This window comes from Nipponia nippon, unplaced genomic scaffold (assembly GCF_047370975.1).
Source record: "Nipponia nippon isolate SJK-2023a ecotype South Korea unplaced genomic scaffold, ASM4737097v1 scaffold_7, whole genome shotgun sequence".
Taxonomy (NCBI): domain Eukaryota; kingdom Metazoa; phylum Chordata; class Aves; order Pelecaniformes; family Threskiornithidae; genus Nipponia; species Nipponia nippon.
In genome coordinates, this window is record NW_028262391.1 from 15,379,256 (window position 1) to 15,399,755 (window position 20,500).

Here is a 20,500-nt window from a genome sequence, read left to right on the forward strand (position 1 = left end):
GACCACAGCCTATCGCCGCCGCCGCCCGCACCCGCCCCGGCCCTTCCCCCGGCCCGCCCCCCGCCGCGCCCCGGCAGCCGGGGCACCGGCCCAGCCTCATTCAAACGGCAGCAGCGCCCGGCAGGCCCGCCGCCTCCAGGTAACGTGCGGGTGGCCCGCCGCCTCGGGGCCTGCAGAGGAGAGGGGGGCGGCTGGCCCGGGAGGGGTCGCGGCAGCGGCAGGCCGGCCCCGCCGGACCCCTGGCTGCCGCGCCGCCGGGTGCCCTCGCCCGCCCGCGGGGAGGGGGCGATCCGGGCGGGGCAGGCCGCGGCGGGAAGCGCCGGCATCTCCCCCTGCGCGGCCCCCGGCTGCCGCCCGCCCCACGCCGCTCAGGCGTGGGAGGCCGCGGCGCGCTCCGAGCCTCCGCTCCCGCGGGCGCGGGGCCGCCACGCACTCGCTCGCCCTGGGCCGTTCCCGGCCGCGGGAGCCGCGCCCCTGCGTGGGGCAGGGCCGGCGGGGCCTGCTCGGGGAAGGCCCGGCCCCCGCCCCTTCCTTACAAAATTCCGCACAAAAAATTGCGTGGGCAGCAACCGAGCTCTCGAATTTGATCAAAACCCCTGAATTTCTGAGGACTGCCGGAGGCGGCTAGTCCTCCTGAGCCTAGAGCTCTCCCTTCCCAGCTCGGTGCCCCACCGCTGCTCTTTTTGTGGTAATTTCACTGGTTTTCGGTCGAGGCCTGTTTCCAGCAGGCCCTGCAGCAGCAGCCCAGCCTGCGGCAGACATGCAAATAAGCCCTGGCAATTCGATATCGTTTTTTGCTTTGATAAAGGAGGTTATGCATTAAGCTGGGGGGGGGGGGGGGGATGTTTTGTGCGCTGGATCAGTTTTAGCCAAGATGAATATGATCAAAATTAACTTTCTGTACTTAACTCTTGTTTTTGAGCTGTTGTTACCCCATAGTGAGTTTAATGGTGATTCCCTGTGCATAGTCCAGCGTCACCAGCTACTTAATGACAAAGAAATGTACTTTTAACTGCATGGCTGTACTAGCTGTAAAGCCCAAGGGTTGCTTTCGGAACATGTAACATAACATCACCCGTGACTTGAAGTTATATTTTAGTTTAAAATTATTTCATGTAGCTCACTTGAAATAATACATTCCATGTAAGTACCTTAATTTTCAGGTATTTCAGAGAATACAGTTAAAGATGCATTAAAAAAGGAGAAATTGACAGTCTTTAAATGCCTCCCTGCTTGTCAGTTTACTTATGATCTTTTTCCTTATTTAAAAACATCTTGAGGTGGTTGAAGGTTGAGCTGTTTATCTCAGTGTAAGGGACTGCAAGGGGGAAAGATGAGTTCCTTTGGACTTTATTTTCCTGTTGAAATGCATGGAGTCAGCATGACTTAAAAAATAATTGAGCAACCAAAACAGAGGTGCTATCTTGTATTGCAGAGCTCAGGGAGAACAGTCTTGCTGTTGGCAGAGTGTGTTGATTGACAGCATGTTGGCTACCAAGCTGTCCCGGCCTCTCCTGAACTTCTCTGTGAAAGCCCTGAATTTCAAGAACGCAGGAAATGGCTTCAGGTAAGTAACTTGGTGGAGAAGAAGAAGGTGTGAGATCTTGAGTAAAGCACACATCGAGGACTCATTTGATTTTAGCGGGACAGTTTATTTACAGAATCACAAGATGGTTGCGGTTGGAAGGGACCTCTGGAGGTCATCTGGTCCAACCCCCCTGCTCAAGGAGGGCCTCCTAGAGCTGGTTGCCCAGGACTGTGTCCAAATGGCTTTTGAATATCTCCAAGGATGGAGACTCCACAACCTGCCTGGGCAACCTGTGCCAGTGCTCGGTCATTGAGCTGAGCACAGAGGAGATGGACTCTATATGCGAGGAGGGGTTGGCAACACGGTGGTTTTTTTACACTTGGACAGTCATCTGCAGTCAAAAGGGGGTTGAGTAGAGCATTAATTCAGTGTCAAGCAAGGATTTATTCCTGAATATCAGCAAGTAGGCCTTGCTGCAGTGCAAGGAACTGTCATATATTTCTGTGACTTCATTAAAGAGGCAATGAATCACATGAAATGAGAGAGAAAGTTGAGAGGGAGGGTTTTAGTGAGAAATGGAGGTGGGCTGAGTAACAAAGCTGTTTTTTTCTGACATGAACAGAAAATTGCCTATCTAATTCTAATTCCTAGCTCTAAAAAAAATACCTTTTATATTGATATATGATGGGAACCCTACTAGTCCAAATTCAGAGCAAGTTGAGTGCTTTCACTGGCTTTGCTTTAGAGCAGGGTTCCCAAACAATGGTGTGGGTACCACTGGTTGTACATAAGCCGTTTAAAAGTGGCTCATGGCCTGCTAAGCAAGAACTGCCACCTCCAGTGTTTCTCTACTGCTGTTGATAGTGGTGTCCAGCACCATCACTGTCAAGGATGGCTCCCGTAACAGGGAGTTGTACAGACCGAAGATAGCTAAGCTGTTAGAGATTTCCTATGCAAACAGACATAGGCCTTTTATTGCCTGTTTACTCCACACACACCAAAGCTGCACCTGCAGGAATCCGCTGTGGCCTTAAAAATACAAATTAATACTTTATTAACTTGAGAAAAGAATTTTCAGCATATTCTTTTTTTTTTTTTCTTCTTCTTTTGTTTACTTTCGTTTTGTGCTCTATGCATCTTGTACTCGGGGCAAAAATGTATTGCGTTTTTTGAGGTACCCACAAGCTGCTAAACCTGAAATGGAAATCCAGCTGTTCATCTGAAAGGCAGTGTTGTCACTGTACCAGTGTCTTAATGCATTGAGGTAGCATTTATATACTTGACTCTTCAAGCCGAGGACTGCCTTTTTTGGTGTAACTGAACAAAAGCGAATGCATGGTTGCAAGCACAGATTCAATTCGAGGACCATCTGTGCATTTTAAAAGTCTCGGTTGTGGTCTTTAGAATTCAGTCATGCAGAATGACAAAAATGGCTCATGGTACATTAGTGTACTGTGTGGGGGCTAACGTTGCATATGCATCGTAACTGTTTCCTCTGATGACGTTCCTGCTGATCAGCAGCCGGCATCTATTTTATGCCCTTGCCTTCAGGTGAAGGTAGGCAGAATGGCAAGTAGTTATTCTTTACAGGTTATTGTGAATAAAGTGCAGCAAATCAGTCCTCTGCAGTGAAATAACAGGACCAGACACGACACTGAAAAATAAAAATCAAGTTCATGAAAGTGAAAGAAATGTTACGAACGTTTCTGGGCACTTTGAAACACACCAAGAAGCTTATTGTTGAGATAAAGGTTCCAAGCCAGGATTGCAGGCCAGTGATGTTAACGCAGACTTTGCCTGGGGACTGACCTTTGCAGCAATTAAATTGGCTGTAGCTATTTCAAGAGCTGATTGGGCTTATGACACTCAAAGTTAGAAAGAGAGCTAAACTGTTGCAGGAAGGTGAGTGGGCAGTGTTGCCTGAATATAAATCAGCTCCTTTCCCATCTGGTTCAAAGCTTCTGCCCTAGCAGACCCCTTTTCTAGCCTTTTTTTCCCAAGATGCAGCTCAGAGGCCAGAGTGTCTGCAGATCGCTGTTCAGTGTAGCACAGGTCACCCTGGGAGCGTCTGTGATGTCCAAGCAGGAGATAATTGTGAATGATTATACAAATTCACTTAGAAGACAGAAGAGGAGCCTGGAAGATAAGCTCTGCTGAAGGATAGATGTTGTTAGAAGGCCCAGAGGGTAGATGAAGTACGGCAAGTCCAGGGGAAGGCCAGAAGGCTCTGCGAGGGCGGTGTCAGTGCCCAAATGAAAAATGAAAAAGCTGATATAATCCAGAGAGGTGGCTGGCAAGGACAGAGGCTAGGGTCACTCTGGTGTGTTGTCTAGGCCCAGTTTTGATGAATGATGGCAAGAACTAAGACAGTGTGATGCTACTGGTAGCATAGCTTTTCTAAGTAGAATCTCACTCCCTGGAAGGCATTGTTGATTTGCTCTGGTCTGTCTTTGTGATATTTTCCTGGGAGTAAGACTTACTATGCAGAGGAGCTTCAGATCTGCATGGCAGGTATTGCTCAAAGACATAGTGTCTCTTAGCTTAAACAGTTAAAAAGAGAGGATATGAAATCTAAGAGTATATAATGGGTAATCACTGCAGAGGAAGAAGTGCCATCCAAAATGACAGAAGGGTGGAGCTGTGTGTAAAAGCAGTGAGACAGATCTGAGCAAATTCAGCCTTAGGCTGGGTATCCGAGACAATGCCACAGCAGAATACTTTCATCAGACAAATTAATAACTTCCCCTACCCCAGCTTTGTGGAACTCTTGTAAGAGTGTTGTTGCTGTTGGAAATGAAAACACTGTACTGCCCATTTGCAGGTGGAAGCAGCTCTGTGCTTACAGACCGGGAGCTATTTTAGAATTCTTGGTAATATCCAGACGGCTTCTGCAGCTGGAAATAGCATCAAGGTCTTTTGAGAAACAAATGTTTCATACTGTAGGAAACACACAGGCTCAGACTAAGGAGAACTGTAGACTGGATTCCATCTTCTCAAATGACAATCTACATCATGTATATAGGCAACACTACATTCCTTTTCACGCATATGCTGCAGCACCAGGGTACAGACAAGATATTCCATGCCTCATTGTTCTGTTGTTTGTTTTCTTTTAACAGACCTGTGCAAAGATTTTGCTTCCCTTTCTTGTCCCCATGTGGCAGCCGCTCTTATGCAAGTGAAGTCGATCAGGTGAGTGTGATTGTGGTTTCCAGGAACTAGTTCTGCTGAGATGGGTTTTAAAATCCCTGAAGCCTGGTGACCAAATTCTTCTTTCCGATTTGCCAGAAAGACTCCGAGCTGGACCTCTCCAACATACTCCACATTCTTTCCTAGCATAGAGCTTCCATTGACGTAGCACAGTACATGCTGCTAAGGATGGAAATAAACAACCAGACTAGCGGGTTTTTTCTATTTTTGGAACTCACTCAGCAGATGAAATCTTCCACCTTAGAGTGGAGGGAGTTTGCATGACAAATTCTTAATAAAGCACTCTTTCTGGAGTGTAGTTGTGTAAAGAGATGTAAATAAACAGATGTGTCCTTACCTCTTGTTCTGGAGAGTGACCCTCTTCTTTAACAGCCCTTTTCTTGAAGGCGCTAGCTTGCCAGGAACAGTGCCAGACAAAAGGAAGGGGATGTTTGGCCCTTTTGCCTGTCTTGTGGCACAGAACTCAGCATTGTAGCAGTGCTAGAGCATGCATCTCTTGCTCTGTAAGCCTGGGATAGAGTCTCAGAGGAATTCTCATATGGCCCTTGCATCGCTGCTGGGCTTCCAGTCCCTGTGTATGCTGGGGAAAGCCAAATTTCTATTTTGTTAAAAGAGATGGGTTGGAATGAATTGCAAGTAATTATTACCTAATCCGACCCACAGCAGCACCTTGCTGCGCGTGCACTTGTTGCTGCTGGAATGTCTGATACACCATGCAATTTTTAACCTGTCGCTTGACTGCGGCCTCTCTTTGGGTTAGAAGAAGGAAAGAGGTGTACCTCTATTTAAATTGTAAATTAGAAAAATAAGAAAACAAAAAAAAAAAACAAACAAAAAGACTGATGACCAACTGGTCTTAATTTCAAATATTAAACCCACTTGATTCTGCTTAGCTTTTAAAACCCAGCACTAGAGGGTTTATGTGCTAGAGAGAGAAAGATGAGTGAGCAGTCAGTAAGGTTAATCCACATCCTTTCTTCAGTCAAGCTATCTTCCCCAGGCCGTATGGGCTGCATGGCACAGAATAGTAGACCCCTGCCTGCTTTGAACATACAGGAACAGTTCCTACTGAAGGGAAAGCATTTCTTGGGAACTGTCTGGTATATTTTCAGATTTCAAGATGGATGTGAACTGCCAGAGAATGGTGGTTTGCTTGGTCTCTTTGCCTTGGGAGCCTGTTGCCAGAGGTGCTGAAGTTCTCTTTGTGTTGGGAGGACAGTGATCCTGCCTCACTGGAGTGAACTCGGTATGAAACCTTCGTTTCCTGTCTTCAGGAGGCACCGGCTGGCAGTAACTGGCAATGAGTGTAAAGAACATCCCTGGAACAGACTGCTCCTGGCCAAGGACACGGTTTTGTTCTGTCCACTGCAAATCACTGATTTCAAATACTCAATTCCAGTGTGTTTTGTTCTGTTTTGTTTTGCAGATTGGCAGCAGAGCTGTGCTTATAACAGGTTGTGACTCAGGGTTTGGATTTGCCTTGGCCAAGCACCTGCATGCCAAAGGCTTCATTATTTACGCTGGCTGCCTGCAAAAGGTAGGGAAAACAAAAACTGTATTCTTCACCTGTGGCACGTTCACAGACATGGAGCCAATCCAATCTTCCCTCTCCACTCTGCACAGCTTTCTGCCAAGGAGAGGGAGGGTGGTTGGTAGCCCAAAGGGAAAGACACGGGTGCTTGAATTTCATAGAGCATAACCTGGTCTAGACCAGAACCGGGACTGAACGGTATCTAGGAGGGTTCCTATTTGAATCACAACATTGTGGTCTGTTCCATATCTGATGGACTGGAACCCCAAAACTAATTTTATAGGCTTATCCATAAGCAAATTTTGGGATCAGGTTGAGTCTGGACCTTTGGCCCTGCTCTCAGACTATACATATTTGCTCAGGGATTATTTTGATTAATTGTGACATACACCAAGGCACCAGTGATTTTATGGCATGTGGTATGACCGTATTTTTCTATATTCATGAGTACAGCCATGCCTCAGTGTGTGTTGGGGGTCTCCTGAAATTGCTGTGAAGGCGATAGAATTCTACTAGTGCAAATGAGAGCAGAATCAGGCCACAAATAGCTTCGCGACGCAGTCTTGATACGCTCTCCAGGAGCGCTCTGTATGGCAATCAGAGATGCCTGGTCATGGAGAACAGGAGAGAGCTTCAGCCTCTCTCTCCTTATGAAGCACTGCACTTTTTTAGCTGCATGGCCGTTTCCCAACAGAAACAAACTTACTCCTTGGGATATCCTGGGGTGGGTCAGTCATTTTGATCCTAATCTTTTAGCTCACTCATCACTGTAAATGTACCTTGAGTAGCTACATTATTTAAAAAGAATTTGCCAGGTGTTTTTTAATGTTATCAATACTCTTCCTGCTGTTAATTTTTCCATTATTACTGAGTTTTGTTTAAATGATTAGTTTCTTTCTGCTGCATTTTTTTCAAAAAAGAAGTTTGTGTTTTGATAGCTCTGTCCCTTGTGGTGTCTCAGCTTTGGGTCAAGGGTTTATTTGTTAACCTGGGCTCCCTCTACAGGCTTCACAGCAGAACAAGACACTTCTTATAAACTGCTGCTTTTCAAAAGGTGTCAAAAAGCAAGTAGATGAGTACTTTTTTGGCAGGTGTTTCTACTCAGCTTTTGTAACTGAAGATCAACATTAGACAACATAAGAACGTTTCAGACTTAAAAACCACTGTGTAGAATAATAGCCTGCCTCTATGTTGACAGGAGCCAAAAATTTCAGAGCTGCAAAGTTATTTCTGGGTTTCACTTCCTCTGTCTGAGCTGCCAGAAAGACGCAATTTTCAGCGAGCATGTCTTTAACTGTCACTGGAACTTCCCTTCCATTTTGGTGTCTTCAGTACTCATTCTATGGAATGCATGTTAGTGGAAAACCTTGGCCTCTGACAATTTTAGCATAAGCTAACATGCAGCAGCATGCCAGAACTCTTTTAGGCTTTGATCAATATTTATTTCCTCGCCAGAAATCAGCAGAGAGCTTTGCTGTATCGCTGTGTAATTGAATATTGCTTCTTTAGCTGGACTCACATCCTATGTTCCAAAATCTGTGTGACTGTGGCAAGACTGGTAACAGCAGTTGTCATCAGAAAAACACTGTAAAATGCCAAAGCTTCTTAGTTAACAGGTTGGCCTCCCATGTGTCTTCAGGCCATACACTTTATGTAGAACAGCTCTGTAGAACTAAAACAACTCCAGGAGACTGAGCTGACTTCTCATTGTGGCACAGGTTTCACTAGCAAAACCATAAGCAGAATTCTGATCAGAGTGTAATTATTGCTGGTGCTGATTTTAGGGGCAGAAAAAGCCTGGTGTGTTCTTAGATGCTAGATAGAAGTGGAGGTAGAAATAAGAAGCATCATCTTTTGCTTGGGTATATTTGACCTAGCCCTGACGGAGAGGAAATGACTATGAAACTTGAGTGTTACTTTCATGCAACTGTTTTTCACAGCACACCTGCACATCAGAAGCATACTCCAGCTTGGGGAGCCGTCGTGTCCTCAGGGTATGCACTGTTCTTAGGAACGTCACGTCCTTATTGCAGATTAAAAGTGTGTGCAGTGCTGACTCTTCATCAGGACAGGTTTCCTAGAGTGGCCAGATCCTGAGCACCTGACTGTTTTTACTGAAGGAAACTTGAGAGAGGTGTTTAGATTCACGGCTGAGGGGAGCCCAAGGATGGATCTGTGCTAACAGTGTGCTGTTTCACACACAGTTTCTTCTTAACATTTTCACTGGCAAATATATTCATGTGAGCGTTGTGTTGATGCTTCATTGCCAAAAGACAGAGGTAGACTGGATCCAATGAACGATCACACTGCGGCTGTCTTATTTTTTCCTCTTTGGTTAATAGCTGGAGGAGCCAGCTGACACAAGATGAAGAAGGTATTTTTCCATCAGTATCTGTTACCAGTGGACATATGTGATGTTTGTCATGGCTGTCAGGAGTGTGGTGGAATCCCTGTTTGCTTTGCTTTCTGCGCTCAGGCCTGTTGGGGCTTGCAGGGGGATGAGAACGCAGAGGTTATCTGAGCCAGCCAGCATGCAGGCCAGTTACTGTAGGGCTCAACAAGAGTGCTCAGAGTCACAGGGTGTTACATACCACTTCAAGGACACGCTGATAAAGATACAAGCTGAAGCCCATGGGCCCCCGAGGGTGACCATGGAAAGAGAAGATGAGTCAGTGGTGTGCTTTTTCAGTATGCAAGAGCTGGGTCCTCTTGCCCTGGGGACAGTAGACCCTGGGACCGACAGGAGAGATGTACTGGTCTCTTGGCGTAGCATGAGAAGGTCCTTCCACTGCTGCGTGTGGGCCCAGCGGTTGTGGGACAGGCCGTGTCCTGTGCTAGGAGAGCATGACACAATCACAGGGTGCCTGACTTAAACACCACCTATCTGCCCTTTCTGAAGAGCCAAGGGAATGGCCCTGTGGGTCTGGGTTAATGCCCAGAGTCCAGCTCTTGGCCGGGATCCCAGCCCCAAGGGTCCCTGTCTGAGCATCCAGGTGCATGTGGGTGTAAGGGCAGGAGGGATATTGGCTTCCTGAGCCAACCCTGTAAAGGAGGAAGAAGAGGATGCTGTGAAGGTCCCAGCAGAGCTTCAAGACCTCTGAGGCTGGTGTATTGCTGTGGTCGAGAGATTTTGTAGCACCTCGTAGACGTGGGATCGGGGAAAGAAGCACCTTGGCCTTACTGTTCTTCCTCTTCCCTTTAGCCATATCTGCTGTTTCCGAGGGACTTGCATGCTTGCATTTGCTGATGCCCTATTGGCATTCCCACGTGTGCCACTTGTATGCTTTTCAGTGCTTTGCCATACAGACTGGCTTCAGCACCACAGGGCTGTTGAGTGAGCAGCAAACTTAGCACAAAACGCTATTTTCAGTCACCAATAAAGGCAAACACCACTAAGCTGTGCATGGGACTTTTAACATCTCCATTTTGTATGCGTTATGCTTCTGTGTGCAGAGAGTGCAGTAGTGTGTCCTTCTCTTAAGGACAAGCACTAACAGGTATTAATAGTCTTCAGTGGAATAAGGAAGGGTGAAGACAGAGGAGACATCAGGTACTTAAGTTAGTGAACTGTCTGTGAGCACAGCGGATAAGCCCAGGAGTAAGAGGAGCCAAGAGAAGGTGTTTTGGAAGACCAGGTGGCAGAGAGACAGGGGGATGTATGGCCACCCTCATGTGGTATCTAAAGCGTGATGTCTGAAGGTGACTCTCACTCTGGGGGGGCAGATGGGCAGCCTGGGTTCAGACTGCAGAGATGAACACCCATCTCATTGACAGCTGACTACAGTCTCTGACAGGGAGCGCCTGTGGCTCGAGGTGCTTAGAATGAGCTAATGTCATTTAACTGTCAGGAAACAGCCCTGCCATGAAGAACTGGCCTGTTCCACGTCAAAGGAAAAAAAGCTATGTATCCAAAAAAGCCTCATTTATCGCAACTGCCTTGTAAAAGCTCAGGAGTGAATGATGCTTGCCTGCTGGTGCTGACACGGCGAGTGGGGCTACCTGGAGGGTTGAGTGATGGGGGAAGAAGAGCTGAGCAGCTGTCAGATGATCCTGTGGGACACGCTCCATGGCTAGCCTGTTAATGGGGAGTAAAAGACTTCTGGTGATGGATGATGTTGAGGGGACAGAGGGAGTTTCTCACAGTAAAGACAAGGATGTTCCCAAAAAGTGGTTCTTTTCAGAGCTAGACCTCACCATCCTCTACAAAAGTACCCTGGAGTGGCTAGCACAGTCCAGTAGCTTATAACCATGGGAGTGATTCAGGGATAGTCCCAAACTCATATTAATATCCCATGTCTGTGTCCTGGAAGCACCATAGCCAGGGTTTACCACTGTGAAGGGACTAGCTCTGGGCATGGCAGCCTTGTTGCTAGCAGCGTCTAGCCCATGTGGGAGGTATCTCAGGGGTTGGCCACAGTTACGTGGCTGGGCTGTGAGTGGATGGGTGTATACTGGGGCAATCTGTTGTTCTGAGCTGAGAAAAAAGGAGTGGAGATGGGAAATGGGAGTGAGAAAAAGCTCACAGGGAGAGACAGAGAAGAGAGCAAGATGCTGGAAAAGACAGCAGGGGGAATTGCTAGCAGGCAAGCTGGCCCAGCACCTGATGATGGACTCTGTAGGAGTCCACTGGAGGCAGTGGGTAGGTTTCCAGGCAGTGGGAGCTGTGTGCGTAGATCAGCCGAAGGGGGAGAGCAGTGGGCAGGCAGTCCCTCTTCTAGGACTGTCACTCCCAGAGCTGGCAACGTGACTGAGAAGCACATGCAACGTACATGGGCAGCCACTCCCCGGCTATTTTATACCATACCCCCACCAAGCTATTTGCTGTGCCCCCGTATGCAAGCCAAAGTGAGGATGGCACCACATTCCCACCACTGCGGTAGTGGGACATAGCTTGATCTCAGGAGCTTGTACTGGGCAGAAGTTGCCTTGCTGGGGCTGGTCCATCTCCGGCTGCTTTCTTGGTGGTCGAAGCAGTTTGTACCAGCTGACTCGGTGGCAGGGCTCATGGTCAGCTGGAATGGTGTTCTGCTGCAGGAGCAGCCCTGTCTGTTCCCCCTCCTCTTAGAGCTGCAGGACTGTCCTGATTATTCTGACTGCCCTGTGCAGTCTCTTTTGCTTGATTGGATGGTTGCTATGCATTTGATCTTCTACACAAGCTCTTTGGCCAGATTCAAGCCAGCACTTTCTTCCCCTCTAGGACAAGGGAGATGGTGGCTCCAAGGATCTTGACAACATGAACAGTGATCGAATGAGAACTGTCCAGCTCAATGTCTGTGACAGCAAAGAAGTGGACCGAGCAGTTGAGCATGTGAATAGCAGCCTGGAGGACCCAGAGAAAGGTAGGTGCATGCAATGGGCTCTGAGGTCTCAGAGATGGCAGGAGCTCCCTCAGCTGGGCTCTGAGAGCATTTTCAGGGTGTATTTCAAAAGCTGAGCATATGATTGAAGGGCACAAAGCTTTGAGGAGCAGCAGTGCAGAGCAAATGGCCTATTTAAATGTTGTGTCATATCAGAGAGCAGCTTCCCAATTAATAGAGCATCTACAAAAAAACCTGCTTTTTTCTCCACTAGCTCCTATAGGGACATTAGCAGAAATCAGGGTGGTGTTCAAGGCCCTGGGATTAGTGCTTTATTCCTGTGACCTGAAGTTTATTATGGTGACTCCCTTTACATTGTAAAACCTGGCCAGTGCCCAAAGATTGGGGCTTAGCAACAGAAATGTCTACCCCAAGCTTTCAAAGGGCAAAGGAAATGGAGAGGTTTTCCGAAGGATTTCCCATGAAGCCAGCTGAATATCATTAATGCCATTGCAGATATTACCATATATTACAGATTTCAGAGTTCAGGGGGTAGCTGTAACTGACTTTCTTAGCCTGCCTACCTCATTCTGCTGAGGTGATGACAGCAAATTCTACTCCAGTACTGTGAAAATCCCAGTTGCTCATGCATTCCTGAAACCTTTCCACCCTTTGGTGAACTACATTTTTCCTGTAAAGAACATCCATGCTTCAGCCCATGAAGGTTGTTTAAAAGCAGAACAACCAGTAATGTTTTATTTTGGATTTTGCATAAACCTATTTCTTTTCTTTATATTTAATTTTTATATATGGATCTTCTGTATAAATTAAGTTTTCTAGCCATGTATTCTCAAGCATAGGCCAGGATGAAGTTGCCTTTTCTAGGCTGCTTCTGAGAACACAGATCTGGACACAGTCAGTCAACAGATAACAGTGAGTTTTTCTAAACAGCAGAAAGAAGCCATCCCAGACCTTTCTCAGTCTGTTTCCTGTGCAGTTAGAATATTATAAGAAGTGAGTTAATTTTATTCCAAATTCCTTTTAAATCTTCCTTTTCATTGCCAAATGAGTTGGTAGCTTCAGTTGTTGCCATCTTGTTTGCAGCAGAATAAAAGGGAGAGGTCGTGGCATGCATGCCCACCCATGTCCACCCATGCCCACATCCCCCTTCCCAGCATTGCAGACATTCTAGTTCTTATGGTGACACAAGGGATTTTACTTTGAAAGAATTACTCTTTTGTTTCTTACAAGGTCTTTCCTATTCTTATTATTTGCATTTAGAGACTATATTTTGCTTCTTTTAAAAAATCACGATGGATAAAAAGAGAATGGCAAGGAGAACAACTTAGACAAGGCTGAAGTTCTCTGTTTGCTGGCTCGGAACTTCCCAGGAAGCCTCATTCACGGTACTTTGTGGCTGCAGTGTTGGGCAGTACAGGCAGATCCTGATTGTGGTTATATTTGCTCAGGAGGCTGAGGTTCACTCTGGCCTCTCTTCTGTCTGGCTTTCATCTTTACAGGTCTTAATGAAAAGTTCTGTTGTGTGATTCCATAATCTATCAGCAAGGCCTTTTCCATGCTGCTCTCGTAAGTGTCGCAGAGGGAAAGCTTTCTGCTTGATTTTGTCTTCCAGGGCTCTGGGGGCTGGTTAACAATGCTGGGATCTCCACATTCGGGGAAGTAGAGTTCACCAGCATGGACACCTACATGGAGGTAGCTGAAGTGAATCTGTGGGGGACTGTGCGAACCACCAAGGCTTTCCTCCCGCTCATCCGGAGGTCAAAGGGTGAGTGATCTCCTCCAGACTGGCACTTCTGGAGTGGGTCCCCTGTCCTGCCCCATGTCTTGCTGTGTCAGAGGCCAAAAGGTCTATTAAGCTTCTCCCTGCACCATTGGTCACCTTCATACTTTTACAGACAGAATGTGACCCACAACATACACACAAATGACAGATTTCGTAACCACTCTGAGTTACACAGCAAGGCAGCAGTCCTGAAAACCGGTTATTATTTCTCTTTCCCATCTGTGTTGCCTTCTCCTGCAACATCCCATGCAAGATCTAATCTGTCATACCTTCTTTTACCTGTTCAGAAGCTGCAGCTCACCATAAATTCCAGTGCCAGGAGCAATCCTCCCCTCTATACAAAAAGCAGCTGTGGCAGTGCTGGGCAGGGTGGGTAGCAGCAGTGTATCTTGTGTGCAGCTTGCAGGGAAGTTGTCGGCTGTGCGCTGTGTTACATTGGGAGGTGGGGTTTGTACAGGAAAGGAACACAGACCTGGAGCTCGCATGGGTCTTGGCATAAAGGGGCAAAAGCTTTCCTGTACTGGGGCCAACTGCCTGACTAAATGAGAATATTTTTTACTCTTGAAGCATCCACAGACATTAACAATGTTGGTTTCATAGTCCTGTGCTGCAGACCTGGGCTGTATGTGGCCCAGGGAGCATTTCTTACACCACGGAAAGTTATCCACTTCTGTGGTCAAGGTTTCTCTTTCTAACCCAACTCAGCAATGAGCGCTGAGGGAGAGTGCAGAGAACTGCAACCTCTGACTAGACTGCAGCATCCACAGTCTCCTACCAGCAGTCTCCCCAGCCAAAATGGACGGCTTCTGGAGAGGAGAAAGGCCCCAGCTTTGTGCCTGGAGTCATAATCCAGCTGTCACACAGGAAAGGGTGCAGTGGACCTAGACTGCTCTGCCATTTGTGGTGCAGGAGCAATCCATTCCCTTTCAAGAGGCAGACATTATAAGCCACCATTGGGCTTCTAGATTTTGTGCCTTTGACTTGCAAATAAACAAGCTCAGCCTTGGTGCCAGAGGCTTTCTCTGCTGCACCTTCCTCTTGTCTGGGCTCAGCCCTGATCGCTGCTGAGCAATCCTGTTTCCCACCGTGCAGGTTCCGTCCAGCCTCTTCTGTGTTCCCCATAGCACGGAGCTTTGTGTGTCACCATGTGCCTGTGCCCTCAGGTGTAACAAGCCAGGGAGCGCAAGCAATGGGCTCGTTCTCCTGCCTGAAGGCCATTGCATAGGACAGCAATGCTCAGATAGAGCCACCAGCAGGTCTGCCAGGCAGCCCTTGCAGATACGCAGTGGGCGGGTGGATGCACGTTCAGGAGTCCGTTGGGTGGTGCGTGTCAGGTGCCTGCTTTGGGTCAGGTACCACAGCTCAGCTGTGCTTTGCCTGACCTCTGCCTAGGTCGAGTGGTGAACATCAGTAGCATGATGGGTCGGATGGGCAGCCCTGCCCGGTCACCGTACTGCATCACCAAGTTTGGCGTGGAAGCCTTCTCTGACTGCCTGCGGTACGAAATGCAGCCCCAGGGAGTAATGGTCAGCATCGTGGAGCCTGGCAACTTCATAGCTGCCACCAACCTGTACAGCCCCGAGCGAATCAAAGCCATAGCCGACAAAATGTGGGACGAGCTCCCTGAGATAGTGCGCAAAGACTATGGCAGGAAGTACTTCGACGAGCAGGTCAGCAAGATGGAGACATACTGCAACAGCGGCTCGACAGACACCTCGCCCGTCATCGAAAGCGTCGCCCATGCGCTCACCTCCACGGCCCCCTACACCCGCTACCACCCCATGGATTACTACTGGTGGCTGCGCATGCAGATCATGACGCACATGCCTGCTGCCATTTCAGACCGGCTCTATGTCTATTGAGGCCTCGCGCTCCTAGGCTACCCAGGTGGGAAATTTGTTTTAAAGAGAGCATTGCACACACTTCCCATTAGTCGTTTTTAAATTTTTCTAACCTCATTTCAGAGTACTGTATTTTAGCTCTAAAGGGTTCATTTAAACATCTGACATAACCTAAAGGGCAGTAATTGACAAGGGATGCTTCATAGGCAGGAATACATTAAGTTTGTGCAGGGACATTGATTCTTTGCTATTTATTTCATGTAATCTTTTTTTTTTTCACCTCAAATGTCAAGCTAAAATAATTATTTAAAATGCAATTGCTCTGAAGTGTTTTCAGAATAATTTCTGCTGATGGCTGAACATGATCTTCACAATTCCTGCCTAGGATGCAGCCTTCACACCATAAAACAGAGGCCCTCCATGCTGTAACGGCAAACTGTTGTCTCCTGATGACAAAGAGTGTCCAACAGACTTTTCCAGGCCTGGTCACAGTAGCCCAAGGCAGAGCAGAGACTTCTTTAATTTGGGGATCCGAACTCAAAATGCTCGAGGTGCTGAAACTGAGCAACTGACCCTGTCCCTTGCTCTCTTAGAGTTATACTGATGAAACCATAGAGAAAAGGAACCAGTCTGCTTTTCTTGCATGCTTTCTTGCAAAGGAGTTTAACAATCCAGGGACTCAATCCTGCAGACCTTTCCCACAGGAGTTACTTACTCATATGAGCATTCCCATGAGTGTGAGCAGCTTTACGCACAGGACTGCAGGCGTCGGAATTGGCCTGTAGTAACATTTCTCTTCTCTTTAACAGTAATTGAATATCGACTCCAGACTTAGTTTGGAGAAGAGTTTCACTCCAGCTCCTATAATTTGTGAGGCTCACTGCTGAGCAGAGGGAAGCGGAGAGGGTTATAGTCACATCAGCGAATGCCGTTCTTACCAGGGACCTCAGAGTTACACCCAAGTATTTGTACAGCACCTTGCACAGACGGGCCTTAACCCTGACCAGGGCCACTAGGCACTATTGCAGTGCAGGTGATGATAACAGTACTGACTTTCCTTGAAGGAGTCACTGAGCTGAAATACATCTAACATGATAGAAATCTAACAGAACGTCCATAACAATAAAGTTACCTTTAAGAGCAGTTTCATTTCCATGATGGTTGTTTACATGTCTGAGAAACATGTGTTTTGTACTGTAAGAAAAGAAAAGAACCATAAAAGATCCTTTCATGGGAAAATGCGGAAAGAGTTATTTTTTTTTTAAGCTTGAAAGGCAAAAAAACAAACAAGTAATTAAAATACCATTGTTAGCAAAGTTAAAGAGAGGGATCTCACGCACTCTAGTAACATACCGTGACAAGATCAAACTCCTTTGGCTTAATAAACATATACATGAATGGTAATAAAATTCAGAGGCTCCTTCTCTTTTTTTTTTTAATATTTAAGGTGAAAAGCTCATATTCGTTAGTGGTGGGTTTTTTTAATTTGGTGAGGTTTGTGCCTGTTACGCATACACACTGCATTCAGAGGCTGATTTGCAGTCTTGGGTCTTGCATATCCATGTTGGATAGTGCAAGACTTCTACAGGAGTACCGGATGTATCTCTTGACAAATATGCCTAACCCCTGGATTCTGTGTATTCGCAGCTCTTAAACCTGTATCTGTACCAGACTCCCACAGATTACAAAGGATTATTATGGATTATTCCCAGGGAGTGGGAGGAGAAACCGAGCTCTGAAGAGGGGAGGGGGATGGAAGTGATTCAGCAGGGCAGGCATGCAGCAGGTCACTGACAGACCCAAAATAAAACCCTGGGAGAGACCTGCTGGCTTTGTGATCTTCTCCAGAGTCTTAGCAGTGGTAGCTGCATCTTGTGGTGCAGGGAGGAGTATCGCCTCATTTTCCGATCAGTGGACTTCTATCTGGGACAAGACGTAAGAGTACGAACCACAAGAGACCCAGCAGGCACAGGGACTAACTTGCAGTGCAGAGCAAAACACCTGGATAACAATGTTTGCTGCAGATGACACAGCAGTAAGAGAAAAGCCTTTACAAGAAAAGTTCTTGTAGTGTAAAAATTTAGCCCCAAGGTGCTAAGTAACACAAAAAATCATGCAATTCCACTTGGGATGCAAGGCCCCAATTTTACACATGTTGCTGGGTTTTAATACAGACATCAATGAAGTTAGGTATGGAAAAGACTGAGTGCACAGCTGAGTGCTCTCAGTTTAGCTCAGAGCAAACGTAGGAGACGTTTCACGGTACCACGTTCATTCCCAGCCAGAAAGATGAAGCCAAACAGGGGTAACTGCGCTCGCGTCTGCACAACATCCCTTCTGGAGGCTTCTAAACCCTGTCGCGTGAGGTGCCCACAGGGAGCTCTGAAGCCGTGCCACCGCTCCGGGGCCGGAGGAGATGTGACGGTACTGCTGCCCCGCAGCGCGATTCATAGGGGACCGCGTGGCCAGATACGATGGGGAGGCGATGGCCAGGATGCTCCTGTGCATCATGGCCGTTCCTAGGTTTCTGTGCGAGTTTCCTGACATGGAGAGTTGGGTAGCTGATTCGTGGTCAGGAGGGCAGCAAGCTGGCTAGTTTTCCTGCTGGGATCTTGGCAATCCCACAGTTTCAGGGTTTGCCCTGAGAAGCGCATTAAAAGCTAATCCCCTCTGGTTTTGCATGACTGTCCTTGCGACTCAGTGCACTCTAGGTCCTGCCTGCATGGTGCCACCGTGGCTCCTGGAATGGCTTCAGCCCACAAAGTTTATTAGAAAACTAAAAAGAGCAAAAGCATAGCAAAAGAGGACTTGGCCGGGCACCCGGTCCTCTGCACTCCCTGAGCTGCCTCAGTGGGAGCTTCTGCCCACTCGGGAGGAGCTGGGGAGCCTGGAAGGGTCAGTTTGCAGCCGTGTCCAGCCCTGGGCTCTAGTCTGATCCCAGCTGGCTGGAGGGAGGGCTCTCTCTTCCCACATTTCTTGCCAAGCAAAGACCGTTGGCAATGATACAACGGATCTCACCGTGCAGCATCCCTTGGGCAACCTAGAGTTAAAAATAACTCTCCCTGGTGTGGTGGGAGGCAGCAGAGATGGGGTAATTTTAACTACAGCTTGTTCTGAGCCTTAATGAGGAAATCATGAAGTCCTACCCACTTCAGAACTTTTTGCTCCTAGCGATGAGGGTGGTGAAGGCTGCTTTTGAGACCAGCAGTCAGTGACTCTATTGCCACATTATCTGGATGAAATGCAGGGATTTCCCAGTAAAACAGAAAATAATCTCACAGCCAGGGAGTCTCACAGCTTTAGGAGAGCTGGTCCCATGCCTGTGCCTCAGCTCCTGCGTCCCAGCAGGGGCCTGGCCCAGGCTCCCCCGGGTGGTGCCTCAGCCCTGGGAGCCTGGCCGAGACGTGGTCCTGGGCTGGCAGTTTGGAAACAGGGCTGCTCTGGATGCAGAAAAGAGGAAGGGACCACTTCGGTTCAGGCAGTGTTAAATTGCTGAGCACAGGGTACCTGCCCCAATTGAATTAAACATAACAATTAAATAGATACTGAATTAAATATACGAGTGTCTCAGTTGCTGAGCCCCAAAGTCAAATCCCTGTCTGTGCTGAGACTGGGCTGAAGCCAAGGGGCCTTGCTCTGAAGCATACGTGCAGCTGCTGGTGCTTCGGGAACTATGGCTTTGAAAAGAAAATATCTTTCCAGCAAAAAAGGGAATCATACGCATAACTCGCAGAAGATCTGACGACACCTCCCTGGGGAGATGCCGCTCAGGAACACAGCATTGGTTTCTCTTCCCTCTTTCCCAACAGCGATGCAGGGCTTGCTGTGCAGCCTCGGGGTGCTGCAGGCTTACACTGGCGCTTCCCCGTGCGAGATGGAGCGCCAGCCTGGAACGGCCAAAGCAGCGAGTGGCAGGCGGCAGCGGCACCTCACGAGGGAGGGGTTCGTCCTCATCCTGAATGAGTGCACGAAGGGGGAGATGCCAGGGCCGGGAGCAGCCTGTGCACCGTCACACCCGGGCTATGCCACCCCTTGCCTCTCACCACCCGTCACCCGGACATCACAGCCCTCGCTGGGCAGCGGGTGAAAGGGATGCTGTAAACGTGCCCTAATTTTGGCAGTCAGCTGGGGTAGCGCACGCTCCGTCAGCTGGACAGACTGACTGCCTGGGCAGGCTCACCGTCACCCCCTGCCAGCAGAGCGGTGAGGGCGGTGACAGCAAAGACGGGGTCCCAGCTTGGCCGGTGTTACCAGGACTGCCACTCACGACCACGCAGAGAGGGACGTGCAGTGGCACAGATGCCACTCTGCAGCTCCCCTGCAACCAGTGAGGGACAATCGGAGGTTGCTGTCTACCACCTTCCAAAGGGCCCCAGGACTTCAGGGCTGCCTGGAAAACGGCAAATCAGGCTGCTCTGCTCCCGTAGCCAGAAGGCAGCTCACTGCGGTCTGCGGGAAGCGTAGGGGCGAGGAGTCTGGCTAAGATGTAGGTTGCTATCTTAAAATAATTTTTGCTAACACAGTGTTTTGTTTGCTATTGAGTGTGGTTATTCGAAGATGCCTTATTGTCAGCATCTGTCCCCGATCACAAATGAGTCTCTCTGTCCTTCTGGGACTTCACCACCACAATGAACTGGAAGACGGACAGGACCTGGCTGCAGGCTCCTCCAGTCATCCTCTCCCCTCCCTTCCCTCGCACAAGGTTGTGTAATTATTTGTGTGATAGGGAACAGCTTTAGCAGAAAAGCTTGGGAGACCTGTCCTCACCTACCACGAGTCCTGGGGAAGCAGAGCTCTCCCGAGGTGGGGGCACCCTGGTTTCACAGCCATGCAGCAAGCGGGTCGTCCCACTCACAAACCAGTTGGGATCAGACTGTGGTGCCGAGGAGCTGTGCCCTGGGAACCACGGCGGCCTCGCTGCAGCCACCCCAGACACGTGCAGCCCTCGGCGGGGACTTCGGCCCATCCTCCCTTTGCATTTCTGACAAGCTTCAACGTGCTGGTCCCTGGGGTATTTGCTCCCGTCACTGCTTACCTCTCCATCAGCATACAGAGCCAGGCACTGATGAGGGGTCATGCCTTTCCCAAGGGAAAAGAGGACATAGAAGACTAAAATCCACCTCCTGGGCTTGTGCAGGCATTCATCCTTGAGCACAACCTTACTTTATTGTCCAGCCAGAATCGCAAGTTGGGAAGTAACAGGAGCCTGCTCTCCCCCTCCCCAAATACCTGCGTGCCAAACCCCCTTGCCGGAGCCGGGGGTGAAAGTGTAAATGTTCCCGTCCTCAT

The 20,500-nt window shown here is 48.4% G+C and overlaps 1 protein-coding gene across 1 annotated transcript; it reads left to right on the top strand.

The window, feature by feature from the left end:
* Positions 1–16: 16 nt before the first annotated feature.
* Positions 17–16,620, top strand: BDH1 (3-hydroxybutyrate dehydrogenase 1). The gene is made up of 7 exons (XM_087739123.1): positions 17–139; positions 1,436–1,567; positions 4,648–4,720; positions 6,165–6,275; positions 11,467–11,608; positions 13,200–13,352; positions 14,763–16,620. The coding sequence occupies exons 2-7, from the start codon at positions 1,485–1,487 to the stop codon at positions 15,230–15,232; spliced, it is 1,032 nt and encodes a 343-aa protein (XP_087595249.1). The 5' UTR covers positions 17–139; positions 1,436–1,484; the 3' UTR covers positions 15,233–16,620.
* Positions 16,621–20,500: the final 3,880 nt, after the last annotated feature.